General features: G+C 40.6%; 1 protein-coding gene across 1 annotated transcript in view; it reads left to right on the forward strand.

Moving 5' to 3' along the window:
* The window catches only part of AGBL1 (AGBL carboxypeptidase 1), a 296,895-nt gene that overhangs the window by 147,482 nt on the left and 134,666 nt on the right, over positions 1-14,747 (forward strand). The window contains exons 19-20 of the mRNA XM_064517224.1: positions 8,576-8,705; positions 13,344-13,475. Coding sequence (XP_064373294.1) covers positions 8,576-8,705; positions 13,344-13,475 — 262 coding nt within the window. The remainder of the gene's footprint in view (positions 1-8,575; positions 8,706-13,343; positions 13,476-14,747) is intronic.

Consider the following 14,747-nt stretch of genomic DNA (forward strand, 5'->3'; position numbering starts at 1 on the left):
TCCCCAGCCAGACTACAACTCCTGTGTTGCATCGTCATTCTCCTCCTTGCCGAATCGCTGTCATGGAGTCCTGATGTGGCATTATGGGACATATGGCCCAGGCAGAGACCTCTGTCACAGAAGAATAGGTGTCTAAGAAACCTCAAATGCATGTTTTCTGACATATGATGACATCATGTCTCTGAAATACTTTTAAAGTTTTGGATGATGTATTTTGGAGTTTTGGCTGCAAAGTCAAAGCTTAGAGGGGAGAGTAATGTATTTAGTTTGTGAACAAAAGTCAGTATTTCCTGCAGAGAGAAGATACTTGTTATGAAAAACTTCTTGAGCTGAAAAATGACTTTTCCCGTTCAAAAATAGTGCCTCAAAATGCTACTGTAAGGCTTTCTTATCAATGACATGTAAAGTATTTGAACATCCTGAGAAGAGACACTTGAGATGAACCCACCTCATGGAAGATGTCAAGGAGCACAGAACCCATTTTATTATGTATCTGCTCTCTGAATTCTTATTTGCTCCACCATAAAATAATACGAAGTGTTATAACTTGTTTGCGTTGCAAGTGATCGTGAAGTATAGGCAACTGCATGTGAATGAGTTATCTGGTATTTGATGGCTGCTGTTGTTACCACTAAAAGAAACTGAAGTCTGCTGAGCATCTCTTCATGTGGAGCGGGGAGGTAGTTTAGCTCATCTATGGTAATGCTGTTAACTCACCTTTTCAGTAAATCATGTGAACTTGTTGTCTCATTTGATTTTGTCACTGACAGTATTAGCTGGGGGTGAAGAAGATCTCATTCTGTGTCTCTAATTGGTTTATAACAAAATGTGACTTAATGAAATGTGTCCACAGAGAGAAAAGGAACTCTCTTAACAGAGGGAGCCGAGCAAGGATAGCAACCTAGTTACATGCACCAAATGGAAGAAGCAGAGACTGCGCATCGTTTATCTGGGGAAGCAAGGACTGTCCACTGTGACAAAATCAGTCAGATGTAGAAACTGAAACACTGAAGCCTCATTACACTAATTAGTATCAGTGCTCAGCTGTAGGGAGGCAAGAAGAAGCTGGCAGAATGATCCTTTAGAATAGCATTTGCCTGAGAGGAAGCATTATGCATCATGGATTCATTAGTCTGTGCTGAAAGGGAAAAATCATACTGCAGCCGGGGTCCAAAATGAGAAGGATCCCTTCAACAGCATTGTTAAATTGGTCAGCAGCCAGATGGCACAAGTGTCATTCAGAAGATAAGTTCAGCATTGTATGTGTATGGTGCAATACAGAAGAGAAAGAAGTAGTAAAAATTTTCCTCCTAAAGTCCTGGAGATAACCCAGTATGGCACTAAGAGGTCACAATGCAGTTGAGGAATAGCCATCACCTGTTACCCTATAGGAGCTGCTTAGGAGAAGCTGACTTTCTGGCATTGACTTTCATCATCTAGTTAAGTAGTGCATGCCTGTCTTGATGCCCTAATACTAGTGTGGCCTTTATTCATGATGAAAGCAGGTGTGATGGTAAAGTGTGGTGTGAATCAGTCTTGAGCGCTATTGGTATTGCAGGAGGTCCCAAGAAAGCAGGGGAGGGGAATGTAAATATAATTTAGAAATGAAATGCATACTTGGAAGGAGAAGAGATATGGAATAGGGATTTTGGCAGTTGAGGAATGATGTGCATTGAGTAAAACCATAAAGGGAGTTCCAAACAATAATATAGCAAAGAGCAGTAGGGGTCAGATTTGAGATTAAACAGATGAGCTCAGCAGGGAAATTCTGAGTAGCAGCTGCTCTAGCATTTCTGCAATCCTTTCCTTATACACAGCAAAGCATGCTAATTTCCCCAAGAAAAAAGTAACGATGAAAATGGAACAAACTGCACAGCAGCATTCTCAGGGTTCTTTGGTTTCTTACTTGTCCCTAAACCCGGGTTTCAGTTTTTGTTGCTTCTCCTTTTGGCCTGTGTGAATGGCCGATCACTCAGCATGCTTCCCCGCTAGCTCTGTGAAGTCATTACAAACTAGAAGAGGAACCAAGCTTTGAGGATCTCCAAAATAGCATCTGTACTCCCTAGCCAAAGACAATGGTGCCACGGACAGTCAATCCTTGAGCTTTCTAAAATGCCAAGGCAAGCCAGATCAAGAACATGCTCTTCAGTCTCCAAGTGTGTTGTTTTGAGTGGGAGGACAGGGATTTTATGCCTTCCCCTGACATACCTCATATTCACAACTGGAAGAAAGAAGAAAAGAACAAAAATCCCAGCTCAGCTCCTGGGCTTATTTAGCATTCACTGGTCTGTTCTAGTACTACAAGTCTGGTTTCCCTTTACGTGTTCGGTGGGACCTGCATCATGCTGGTTGTCCTGGGTGACTCATTTTTGCAGGCTTATTTGTAACTTCCTCCCACACATTCCTCCATTCTACCTCCATCCTGTGTCTGCTCCTGAATTCTCAGCTGCTTTGGTTGTGTTGGGAAGGCAAATTCCTTTTGATTTTGATTCTTGATGCTGTATAGGCGCCTTGTTCTTGATTCTGTTTGCTTGCAGTCCAAAGGAAAGATCAAATGGCCGGTAGTGAATTGTTAGCTGCGGTAATGCTGATGGGAATTGTTTCATTCTTCAGTGTCTGCATATATTCCTTGCAGCTATTCATCTGCATTTCGCTGCATACAGGTGAAGATCTAATACTTTAATACCCTCAGTAAAGGAAGAGCATCACCTTCTCCACTCCTTCGAGGGAGGGATCACCTCGCTTCAGGGACGCCCTCCGGCTTGTCAAGGTGCAACAGTGAGGTGTCCCATAAGGAGGCTTAACCAGCCCAGCTATATGGTAGGAAAGATATTTCGCTATTAATGATGCCATCCAGAGCACAATAGGAAAAATACCTGCACTGTACCTGTACAAGTCTGTCCATTTGTCTGCCATAAAATGGAATAAATTAAATGAAGAGCTCTATAAAGAGGTCCTCAGTACTTCATGCTTTCTCTCATGTTGAGAGGATGGAAGGTTAGTTCTTATTTTAATTCTTCAGCTTCTGAAAAATATCCAGACATTTCAAAGCTGCAGACTGTCCTATATTGCATAAACACACTGTTTCATTGGGTTGCTCTCAACAGAAAGCAGCCAATATTTATCTGTGGTTATGCTGCTGTGGGGATATTCTATTCTTAGAATGACCATTGGCATCACAGGGCAATGCTGCCCTGATGGCATGGGATGAGCATCCCTGTGGAAGAGCCATGTGATGGATATAGTCATGTTGGTCTTACCACATAGGCTTAAGCAGTTCTGATAACCATTTTCTCTGGCTTTGACTATGTTTCTGATACCTTCCTTAATATTATGAGGAAGAGCTTTGCTGGTACTGTGGCTTCCTGAAATCACAGAGTCTGAGTCTCTGAAATTCAGACTCTGAAAATCGAGCAAAATGAAGGATTCCTCCCTCTCCCCCCACCCCAAGGTTCTCATGAGCTTTCTGAATGGCATGACTGAAATACCTTAATACAGATATTCTTCCTTCCTTAGCGGTAGTTATTTATAAAGTCCAGCATGTTGTGTCTGATTCAGGCTGCCCCATGCTGCTCAGTGGCATCCTGATGTTTGCTTGCACCTACTTCGCTTTATAGGTATTCTTATCCTACAGTAGCACTGCTGCTTGCTGTTAAGATGCACAGTGAATGGTGATGCTGCTCTCTACATATCAAACACAATGCATCCCTTTAGATTTTATAGTTCGCTGTGCCCCAGGTGCTGTTATTATCAGTCCTGACATCATTCATTCGATATGATGGGCCCTGTCTTTCCATTTATCTTTAATGGACAGGAGATTTTGAATCATTTTATCTTCCAACTACAGCAACAGTTTTTCTGTAAAAAGAGGCTTCCCCGCCCTCCATTTCTTGCTTTCTTCCTTGTCTAATATCTTTCACACTGTATTTGTTTCTAAGCCTTTTTACTCTGTATCTCCCTTTGTTTTGTTTTGTTTCTTCCTTTGTATATACATATTTATCTCTCCTCCCTCCCGTTTTTGGGTCTGTGTGTGGCTCCAGTCCAGCTTACTGCAATCAACTGAAAGGTTTCCTTGACCGTATCAGCCTTGGGTTAGGGCCAGGTATTGTTTCCCTGCCCGTACATGGGGTTCATGTAGAATTTAGTGGAGTTGGAAGCTGAGGGTGCTCAGTATTTCTTCTGCTAAAATGCAAAATAGTTCTCTTGCCACTAATGGAAGAAACCTTGTGTCAAGGTGTGTACAATGATTTGTGTTTTTTGTGTTGGACCATGAACTTACCATGCATGCAGTTACAGGAAAACTGGAGATGGGGCCCAAATATATTTCAGAGAAAGCAGGGATCTATATGTCATAAGTCCCTTAAAATATTCTCATTTTCCTGCCCAGAATTCAGCTTCTAGGTCCTTTTGAAGAGTCATGGGATCTGATCTCTCACGTTGCTTGGGGCTGTTTGCATACATGTTTTTGTTCGAGTAGTACCCAGAATTTGCCTGCTCTGAAAGCCAAGCAAGTTTAACAGTAAGACAATAAAGAAGACATCTTTAGTAAAACTTAAAGTCAGGCTTTGAGGTACAGGATTAATAGCAAAATATTGTAAGTGTAAACAAATTTAGAATTAATTCTAGCTTAAACTGAACAAGTAGTACTTCTTTAGCTACTAAAGCTCTTTCTTATCAACTCCCTATGAAGTGTTTCTGCCTTCAGAACAACGGTCCAGTGTTTCTCTTAAAAGTGTATCTAACTACTGAGAAGGGGAATCTCAACCTGATATTTCTGTCTGTGGCTGTATCAACTTCAGAAGACAGTGATCTACTTCTCATAGAGTAGTTCTGTGTGCGGTTCTAGGTGACTGCCTGCATTTATACATCTTTGGAGCTGAGGCTTATATTCAAATAGGAGTAACCTTGATGGCATATGATGATGATATCTGAAGCCAGCTATCATCAGTAAATTCACCTAAGGATGGATTTGCTCTGCTCGCAATCAATCATTCAAGGATTGTGAGTTATACATATTCCATAAGATCTTTTCTCCAGCCACTGAACGTTTTGAACACTTGGTTATGTTCAGGGAACTGGACTATGTGGCACTATGGCAGAGCATCTGAAGGACAGGCAGCCCAAGTGTTTCTTTCCTTGGCATTTGTGGCTGCTGAACACCTTTGCATGTATTACTGTGGTAGTATTCCTGGCTGTGTCTTTTTAGAAAAGCCTAATTAGTAAGGACCAGAGGGTCTCTTCTTCTACCAGCTCCATGAGTCATTCTAGAGATACCTCCAGGAAGAGAGCAACTTTATGGTCTCCTGGAGAAGGTGAAAAGTGGGGTGGTTTTGTTTTGTTTTTCCTTTATCTGTTAGGAAAACCATGTGATATTTGCATGAGCCATTATTAAACTGGAGAGGTGATCCCTTCTACACTGGCATTAATGGATCACGTCACTGAAGCATGTGGCTGAGTGTTTAATGGAGCCCTTTCAATTTTTGCACAGAACAAAGGGAGAAAGAGCCTCCTTTCCTAGAGCTGTGCTTGGCAGCCATGTGCTGCCCCAGGGGCAGCTAGTAGCTATCCAACTGGCTGATCCCTGTCAAAGAATTTCCTGATTGTTTAAAGGTAGAAGAGGCAGTGCTGTAACAAAAGCCTAATCCAAAGTATTAGGCTTGTGAGCTAGAGAGATAAAGTTTAATTATAGTTTGCATATGAGTAATGCATCTAGGTTGAAGATATATAACAAACAGCTGAATTACAGAGATTCTTTATAGAGACACAGAAATGGGGTTTTCTTTGCGTATTGAAATTCTTTGAGGCAAATGTTTTCATTGTCCTTTGAGCTGCTACTAGTCCCATCCAGGGTGGCAGGTGGCCTTACTGATGTTGCTAAGGAGAAAAGACGCACAAAGCATTTAAAGTAAATATAATAGCTCGGAACTGCATCATAAGAAATGCCTTTGATTTGAGAATTGAATTTCATTAAATTCTGCAAAATGTACAAAGCCAGTCTTGCCTTTCCAGCCCCTTTATTTGCTATCAGCACTTGAGATCAGCTTAATATTTTACCTTCACCCTTGGCTGCAGAGCATAACGGACAAAACCGTTATCTGTGAATGTCATCGCTGTTAGGAAAGGGAGAGGGTGAGAAGAAAGGAAGGAACCAGGGAAGAGCGCTGGCAGGGAGCTGGTATCTACAAAAGTAAATGGGCTTTAACAGTAAGATGGGAGGGGGAGTGGGATAGGAAGAATCAACATCTCATGATTTAAAGTTCTGCATCTCCTTAAGAGCTGTAGATATAAGCTGTCAGGCAGAGGGCTAATACCTAAAGGTGGTTTAAATGAGCAGGGATGTTAGTTGTTGAAGGGATAAGACTGAACTTTTTGTCTCCCAGCTTTTTTTACTAAATGTTCTAAAGGAATATGGTTTTGCAAGAGGTTTTTTAGTTTGGTCTAAGAAATATTACAATAGAAAGTTTGTTTGTGGTTGGTTTGACATTGGCCTGTAAATTTACTTAAGCTTTTTGGGAGTAATACTTCAGTTGTGTCACATTTCTACTCCTCTGCATGTTTGGCTGTGTTTGGCCATATACTAAGGCAGTTTAGCAGAGGAAGACATGCAGATGGTTTGGATAGATGGAAGTTAATGCCAATCCAAACAGGAAAGGAAAACAGTATTTTTATTTGTGAGCAGTGACAATGCTGAAAGAAAATATTTCTGTAGTTCTGAAATAAGCTTAAAAAAGCACAAAAAGTTGTGTTACATTGAGATTAAGTTATAGTATGAGAACAGAAGTCCAACTATCATTCTTTCCTGTAGGATGCGAATTCTATTGTTATTTTCAGTTATCTATGCTCTCTGATATAAGTGTGATGCAGGAAGGCATCACACACTTATGTCAATGTTTGGTTTAGTTTTTACTGATCATCTTTGGAAAAGGCGCAGCTCAGACACCTCTTTACATAGAGTTATATCTATTAAACGAAACCATGTATGCACATAAGTACTTGGCAGAAATACAGCTGCTAATCTCTAGTGAGCAGCTGCTGTCCAGAAGATCAGGAGAGGTAAGCCTACAGGTAACTTTACCTGAAAAGCCATTAAGAAACATAATGGAAATTAACATGTTTTCTTACAGATTTTTTTCAGCAGAGGGATCACATCAGCATTTGCTGACCTCCCATGTGTTGGCTATTGCTAATGTTTTCCAATTTGCAGAATGAGTAATGTGGGAACTGTGGATTATGAAGGAAGAGGGGGATTCAGGTAGCAATGATAGTGAACCTAGAGTAAAACTGGAATGGATCTTGTGATGTTGCCAGAAACCCCAAGATGGCATCAGAGCCTTGTTTTTTCTACATAAAAAATAAAAGTATAAAGCATTCTTAGTGACTTGTTATTTCTATTTCCTTCCATTTCTTTCTTCCCTAGATATCCGTTGTTTCTACTCCTTTCAAAACATTCTCACATAAGGACCTTTTTTCAAGACCATATATGCAATACACCCTAGCTGCCATGCAAGTCTGCCTGTACGATTCCAAACCTCATCCCCAGGTGTACATTTCTAAACTTTTCTATTAACAGAAGACTAGAACAGCAAAGCTGGTGCAACTCCGTAGCTAGAAATTCACCTGATGCTTAGGATAGGTTTTGTTTTGTGCTGCCATAAGCATTCTAGTATTGAATTGGATAATATGGAGATGGACCTACCAGTCTCAGATATGATGCAGGTTTTATTCCTGAGCTTTATTAGCATACCACAATTTGCAAATTGCAAACCAAATTACAGCAAGTCCTTTGAAGAGTGTGAGGAGGTTCTGAACTACACAAAATCACTAATGAGGGAGATTAGTCAGATTTTGCAAAATTGCACAATGATGTAGTCCTTGTAGTCAAATATCTTCCGCTGGTCACTGAGTCAGAAACACTGTGTTCAAGCCAACTAAGGAAAAAACTTTCTCAGTGCAAATCTGCGGTTCTCATTTAGGTTTTTATTCAGCCTTTGTAGTGAAGCTAGACAATTGTTCTACCTAATGACGTAGTATACGTAAAGGTCTTGACGCATGCTTTAGATCACTCACGAGAAATGCAGCTGAGAAGCTTAAATGAGATGAGCTGGATATCTCGTTTAAGTGCGTACATGTTTCAGACTTGTTTAAGAGATTCAAGCACCTATCTTCAATTTGAACGAGTAGGTATTGGATTTACCCGTTTGCTGTGGAGGTTTTGAGAAGCCTCTGTAAGCTGGGTGAATTTCATAGATCGCACAGGACTTAGAACATTTTAGAAGACATCTTGTTTGCAAATTGTCTGCTTATTTTTTGTATGTACTTGTGTAAAGAAAAACTGCATTCACTTTCAGGACTGCAACTGTGTGAAACAGAGGGAAAGGAAGTGATAAAATTAATATACTGTAAGCACCTCTAAAACAAACCATGGACTGTTTGTTTATTCCAGCCCAATTCAAAACCTTGATATTTATGTACTAGTTGGCATCTTCTGTCCTAGTGCCAGGACAAGTCAGAACCAGTAACTTTCTAGGATTAGCTCTGTTTTGGTAGTTTGTGATATGTTGCTTTGTGATTTCAGCCTCCGTTGTTCCTTGAGTGGGGATGACCTGAATAGACAGTGGTTGACTCCCAGTTCCCAGCTCCATCCAACCATTTACCACACCAAAGGTCTCCTGTACTACTTGCGCAGCATTGGCCGGACTCCTCTGGTGAGTCTCTTCCAATGTCTTTGTTGTGAGTAACTGTGCATGGATTGCTTATTGCACTTGTCCAGACAACCTTGTTTTAGAGCTGGAAAGATTTGGAAAGCATCCTGTGTGGTTATGCTTTCATCTTTACAGAGGTGTTATGAAAGTCTTGGATATTTTATTACTTACTGAATCTTCCAGCCAACATCTCTGAATTTGAGTCTTTGTCCACCTGGAATATAAATGAGAAAATGAATTCTTTAAAGATCTTTAATATCCTCAGAGTACTCCAACTAAGCTAAATATTATGAGCAGGTTATTGATATCTTTGTGGCAATGACTGGAGAAATTTCACAAAGATTTTATCTGATTGGGCTGTGCAAAAGCCCGTGTTGGAACAACCTGTGCAATGACAACGACACAGGAACCAGCCCTCAAAAGGGCTGAACTTCCATGCTCCTCTGGTGAGGGAGTGAAAATGCCTGTTTCTGTGGGCACTACAAATTCATGAGAGATGTTTCTAGTCTCAAAGTGACAGCTGGGGTAGGGCTGGAACTCTTCTTGTCTGCACAATGTTGCCTAGCAGAAAGGAAAGATGGTTGCGAGACCCTGACAAGAAAAACACAGGGAGGTTCAAATGTGACTAAAGAGATGTAGATGCAGAGACTGGCAGGCTGGGTGCTGACAGTTACAAAGACAGTCATATAGGTAAGAACTTTGCAAAGACTCGCAGTTCCCTCTGATCTTGATAAGAAAAGCTCCAGTCAAGGTGAAAAGGTTTGTGAGCTTCTGTAAGTGAATTTCTGTGGCAATGTGGTTTTTGGTCAAGGCAAGAGCCCTGAAGTTCCGACTGTGCAGCCTGGAGATTTTGAGGAAGTCCAGGCTCAGGTGGACACGCAGTTGTGAGTTTACTCACCAGCCTTTTCCTATAGTTTGGAGCCATGGGGGATCACTCTTTTCTTACCCTATTATTCTTATCTGTCCTTTTCTAATTCACAGTCATCCCTGTCATATCCAGGTGCCTAAAGTTGAAAACACACCCATCCAGTGCAAGTTTTCATCATTGCTGAGTGAAGGGAGACTATTGATCCTATCATCTATCTCATTTGCAGGCTGCATGACAGCGTTGGTAAACTGATTTTTCCTTGCCTTTGAAGAGTACATTGATTTTAGTTTACGCATACTCAAAAATGCCTTTTCCCTGCTCTAGAAGTAAGATGGGTTTCTTTCTTTTTCTCCCCCAAGATCCCGCGGAACCAAGTTCACTGATAGCCAAATGATTTCTGTGAAGTGTTTCATTTATTCTAGAGATGTGCAAGCAATTTCGTCAAAGCAAAGAAGAGCTGCTTGAAGGAGAAAAGGAGAGAGCTTTTAAAAGTTACCAGCCTTTTAAACCAAAGCCATTTTAATTGGTAACTTCTCCCATAAAAACAGCCTGCTAAATGTTTTTTTTCCAGTTCTCTCATCAGCTTTTGGGAACCCTAGTAAAACAAGGGGCTGGTGGCATTGCAGTCCCCTGCTTTGTGGCACCTGCCTTTGACTGGAAGGAGCAAAGCTGCGTGTCCTCCAGCAAGTTTCTCTGCAACACGTAATGATTTAATATTTCTTTTTTCTTTCTTTCTTTTTTTTAACGTCTGAAAGCCTTCAGTCATATTTGAGAAGCTCATTGTGAGTAGAAAAATCTAGGCATGTCTACCTCAAAACTCTGGATGACTCAAACTCCTTTCACAGCAATGCTAAGGAAAAAATGCTAAGGAAAAAATGGGAAAAAAAGATTTTAAAATGTTCTGTTTTCCAACAGAATTGCTTGCTTACCATTTTCTATTTTCCTTTTTTGTTACTTGAAAGATGGCTGGTTCTGTAAGTCATGAGGAGGATTGTTTCTGAGTTAGAAAGCAGCCCTTACCTTTACAGTAATCTGTTCTGGCAAATAATTTAAAATAGATTAAAATTTGCATGTATGCCTTGAGTTATATCCTGGTGAGTGCAAGACTTGGAGTCTGGCTGTTTTGTGTATATTAGTGTACCTGCTACGTGGAAGGATAGGCTGGAGAAAAAGGACTGGTAAGTCCCAAGTTTGCTTAGTGTTTGCCTGGACATGTCCCAGGATATTATTGGGCTTTCAGGCTACAAAATATGGTTTAGTCTTGTTTGAATGGTGGAGCATAAGCTACCCTGTAATGTAAAAATGAGGCAGAAAAGTGTATTATAAATAACAACTGGTCGTAAATACTGGGAGTGACTGCAGTATCCAGCAAACGTGATTAAAACGATGGTCTGTGTAATTTGCAAATGAAATGACAATATTTCCAGTTGCACTGATTCTTCTTCTGTCGAAATTAGCAACAACCAGACAAGGAAGGATCCTATAGCCTGAAACAGCAGCAGTATTACAGAACCCAGATTTGATGATAATCCTTTACCAATACAAAAGGCTGTGACTGTGTCATCCAGCAAGGCTCCTTCCAGGCCCGTTATTAAGGACTCATCTGCAGGCTTCTTGAGATGCAGAATTACAGACATGCTACTGATCAGGCAGCACAGCTACCTGACTAGTTGATCATTCCCGTGTGGCTTCTAATACCTAAAGTAATGTTTTAGGTGGATAATATATGTGCCTTTTGCATGTTGGTAATACCATAAATTGGCAGGTAATTGATACCCAATTGAGCTGCGAGCTCTTCCTTGAAATAGGACTGAAACTATAAAATCCTTTTTGATATTCATAGGAATAAATTCCATGTGGTGCCTGTGGTTAGCCTAAACTATGGCTATGTATCACTGGTAGCTTAAATGAAACACTAGCTGGAGAAATGCCTGTGTCATTACAAGAACCATTAAATGCAGCTGTTTGGAAGGATCCCTCACAGAGCAGTTGCACATGCTTCAGATGGTGTTACTTCATGGTGCAGGGGCTACATAAGCTCTCTGAAATATGTACACAACCTGAGGAGACCGAATCTTTGGGGTTTGTGCAATCCTGCCTTAATTATTTTGGAAATGAGGCTGATTGTGGGTTTGCACTGATTAGCAGCTCTCAAACTGTCCTATTTGTCAGCTCTTTGCCTGCTTTATCAGATGGCAAGGGTATAAGTAATGCAGGAACGCTTGTTGCTAGGCAGGTTGCTGTTCCCCTGCTCCAGATGTGGAACGTGCCCTGCTGCAGGGACAGGGCTGTACAGCCCCAGAGCCCTGCAAAGAGCTGGACTTGAGTGGTCGTGCAGGAAGGAAGGTTAAGAGTCGGAAACCAAAAGAAGGAGCAGGGTACAAGCTAACAGACCACCAATGTGAGGTCTGTTTTTGCTGAGACATGTATGAATGTCAGTTAATTAGGAACAGCGAGATGGTTCCTTACGCATATGTGTCATAGCCTCTCCTGTATATCAAGCTGGAACTTGTCAAAGGAGTTGAAAGAATTTAAATGCTCCATTCCCAGACAAATAACTCCCTGTCTGCAGCTAGACCTAGTTACTATATAATCAGTAAATAAATTTACTGGGGTAAATCTTGCCTCACCAGTTGATGGCAGAACTCATCTACTATATTTCTCCCCTCCTGTACCTGTATTTATGTAAGAATATGTGTATTGCTCTTCTATACAGATGTCTCTCTACATATTGATCCAAAATTTTTCCTTACCTTCTTACGCCTGTCCCCTTATTTGTCTCTGACATATACTCTGGAAAACTGTTTCAGTGAGATCTTGAAGCTCCTTTCTGATCAGTGGCGAATATTGGGTTTAAATGAACCAATCCCTTCTCTTCAGAAATTCTTGTCTTTTCATTGACAGATTTTGGAATATTCCTGAAAAAGACATGGAGAATATATGTAACAGCAGTGTGTATATTGACTTTTTATCTCGGAGGGCACTGAGATTGATTATTCTTTAAGACTTGAGTCAATATTTACCTCTTTGGTCATTAAATCATAATTCTCATTTCTGTAAGGGTTTGATATCTGCCTACGAAGGCAATCAAAACTTCCACTAAAACTGGGAATGTGCCTTGTGCCTAGTCTATATGACAGCTGAGACAAGAGGGATGGATTAGACAGACAAATGGATTAGGCTGTGTGGAATGAGATTATTTGCCATGAAGATAAGTCATGTTCTATGTTTGGCTTTCAAGGGATTCATACAAAGATATGACAGCATACAATAAATTTTTACACAATTGCATGATTATATTTTCTTGAAAATTATTTAGTACAGATCTTGAATTTAAGGAAGCCCAAGCGATGATTAACTGCTTGGGAAGGTGCAGTTCCCAAATCTCATGAGGATAATACTGAAGTTTAGAAGTAGAAGTTCAGAAGTAAAAGGAGCTTGACAAATTGTTCTGCTGTATCATAAGTTACTGGGAACTCGTAGGTTCCCGAGTTACCATGGATTCTTGCACAGGTGTCATGTTTATTTCTGCTGCAGACAGAACTGCATCAGTCTTGACTCCCGATCCTCTGAGATCATGTCAGATGGAATAGATAAAACAAGATACAGCTGACTAACAAAGTTTGACACTAATTATAGTCATGACCCAGAGTCTGAGCTCCTCTGAGGAGACCTGAAAAAAGTAATGCCCACTCTAATTTAATAGTGCCTCTTTTAAAGAATGAGGAGTTATTTTTTTTCTCTAAGAAAATTTTGCCTTTTTTCTTCCCTAGGTATTCTGTGACTACCATGGCCACTCTCAGAAGAAGAATGTATTTCTGTATGGCTGCAGCATCAAGGAGACCTTGTGGCAGGCAGGCTGCATGGTTGACACAGCAGTTATCACAGAAGATGTTGGCTATAGGGTAGGTCTGCTTTGTTCCTCTCTGCAACTGCTGTGTGGACACACATACGTGCCAGTTTGTTAAAGATAAACCCGGTCCATAAAGTTTGGAGATAGGTGCAAGCTTCCCTCACTACAAAGGAGTAAAGTTCCAGAGGGTTTTGAATCATGTTTTGTATCTTGTTGCAACAAATATTAGTAATATTTGGTTAATATTACTATGGTTATAGTAATGTGGTTAATAGATGGATCCCTGTTTATCTCACTGTAGTCATGTGTTCTAATCTTTGGCTACAGACTGATAAGACAGCCATATTTTTGTTTTGTAAGCTCCAAATATGCATACATTGATCCCTCCCCCCATAAGATGATAAACAAGAATTACATACTTACTCCTATGAAATAAGTAGTCACTGAGAAAATGCTGATGTGCCATTGTCCTACTCAGCTGAATTGCTTCATCAGAAAAAGTTACTGGTCCCCCTGAAAACAAAAGAATTCAAGTGTGAAACAGATCTAGTGTACTGGAGCTGACTGTACAGTAGGTCCTTTGTGTGACAGCTGAAGAAATTTTGAGGGGATTAAAAAGAGCAGATATTAAAATGTTTGCTTCTACTTGTCATCAGACAGGGTGGGGTTTTTTTTCTTTGAAATTTCTACTAGTCTCTTTCTTTGCATTTTTTTAGATGATATTTTCATCCAAAATGACAAACTTCCATGAAAAAGCTTTAGTTCTGACAAAAGAGCATTTTTTAAAAAACATGAGTTAAAAAAAAAAAAATCCAGTGAGCTCTAATTATAGTCTTACAGTTCTGCAAAATTAACCTTTAGCCGTGGCCTAAAACTGGTAGCAGAGCTTGGCCATCTCCAACCTGAAAGAAGTTGAGAAGTCTTTTCACTTTATAACTCTGTGTGATTTTTCACTTCTTCAGAACAAATACTAATTATCCTCCTGTAAGAGTACCCTATCTTGCTTGTTCATCTTGTGGCATTTTTCACAAGCTACTGAAACTTTCCTAGCGGAAAGTGCTCCAGTGTTCATTGCAAGGACTCCCTGTGGCAAACACTCTGTCTCACAAAGAAAGTAGGGAGGGTGCATACAGTCAGGACATCTTTTGCTGTGTTTGGATTCAGAGAGCTTGAAAAGGCTGAGGACGATTTGCTACAGACAGAATCCAAATGCTGCTTTCAGCACCTGGAGCCTGTCTCCAAGGCTGTCTGAGCATACCCTGTGGTGGGCTGTAACAGGGTTTGTCGTGGTCAGAATCCTCTTGGGCACAAAATGGGAGAGCGG

Source organism: Dromaius novaehollandiae, chromosome 10, assembly GCF_036370855.1.
Source record: "Dromaius novaehollandiae isolate bDroNov1 chromosome 10, bDroNov1.hap1, whole genome shotgun sequence".
In the NCBI taxonomy this organism is placed as follows: domain Eukaryota; kingdom Metazoa; phylum Chordata; class Aves; order Casuariiformes; family Dromaiidae; genus Dromaius; species Dromaius novaehollandiae.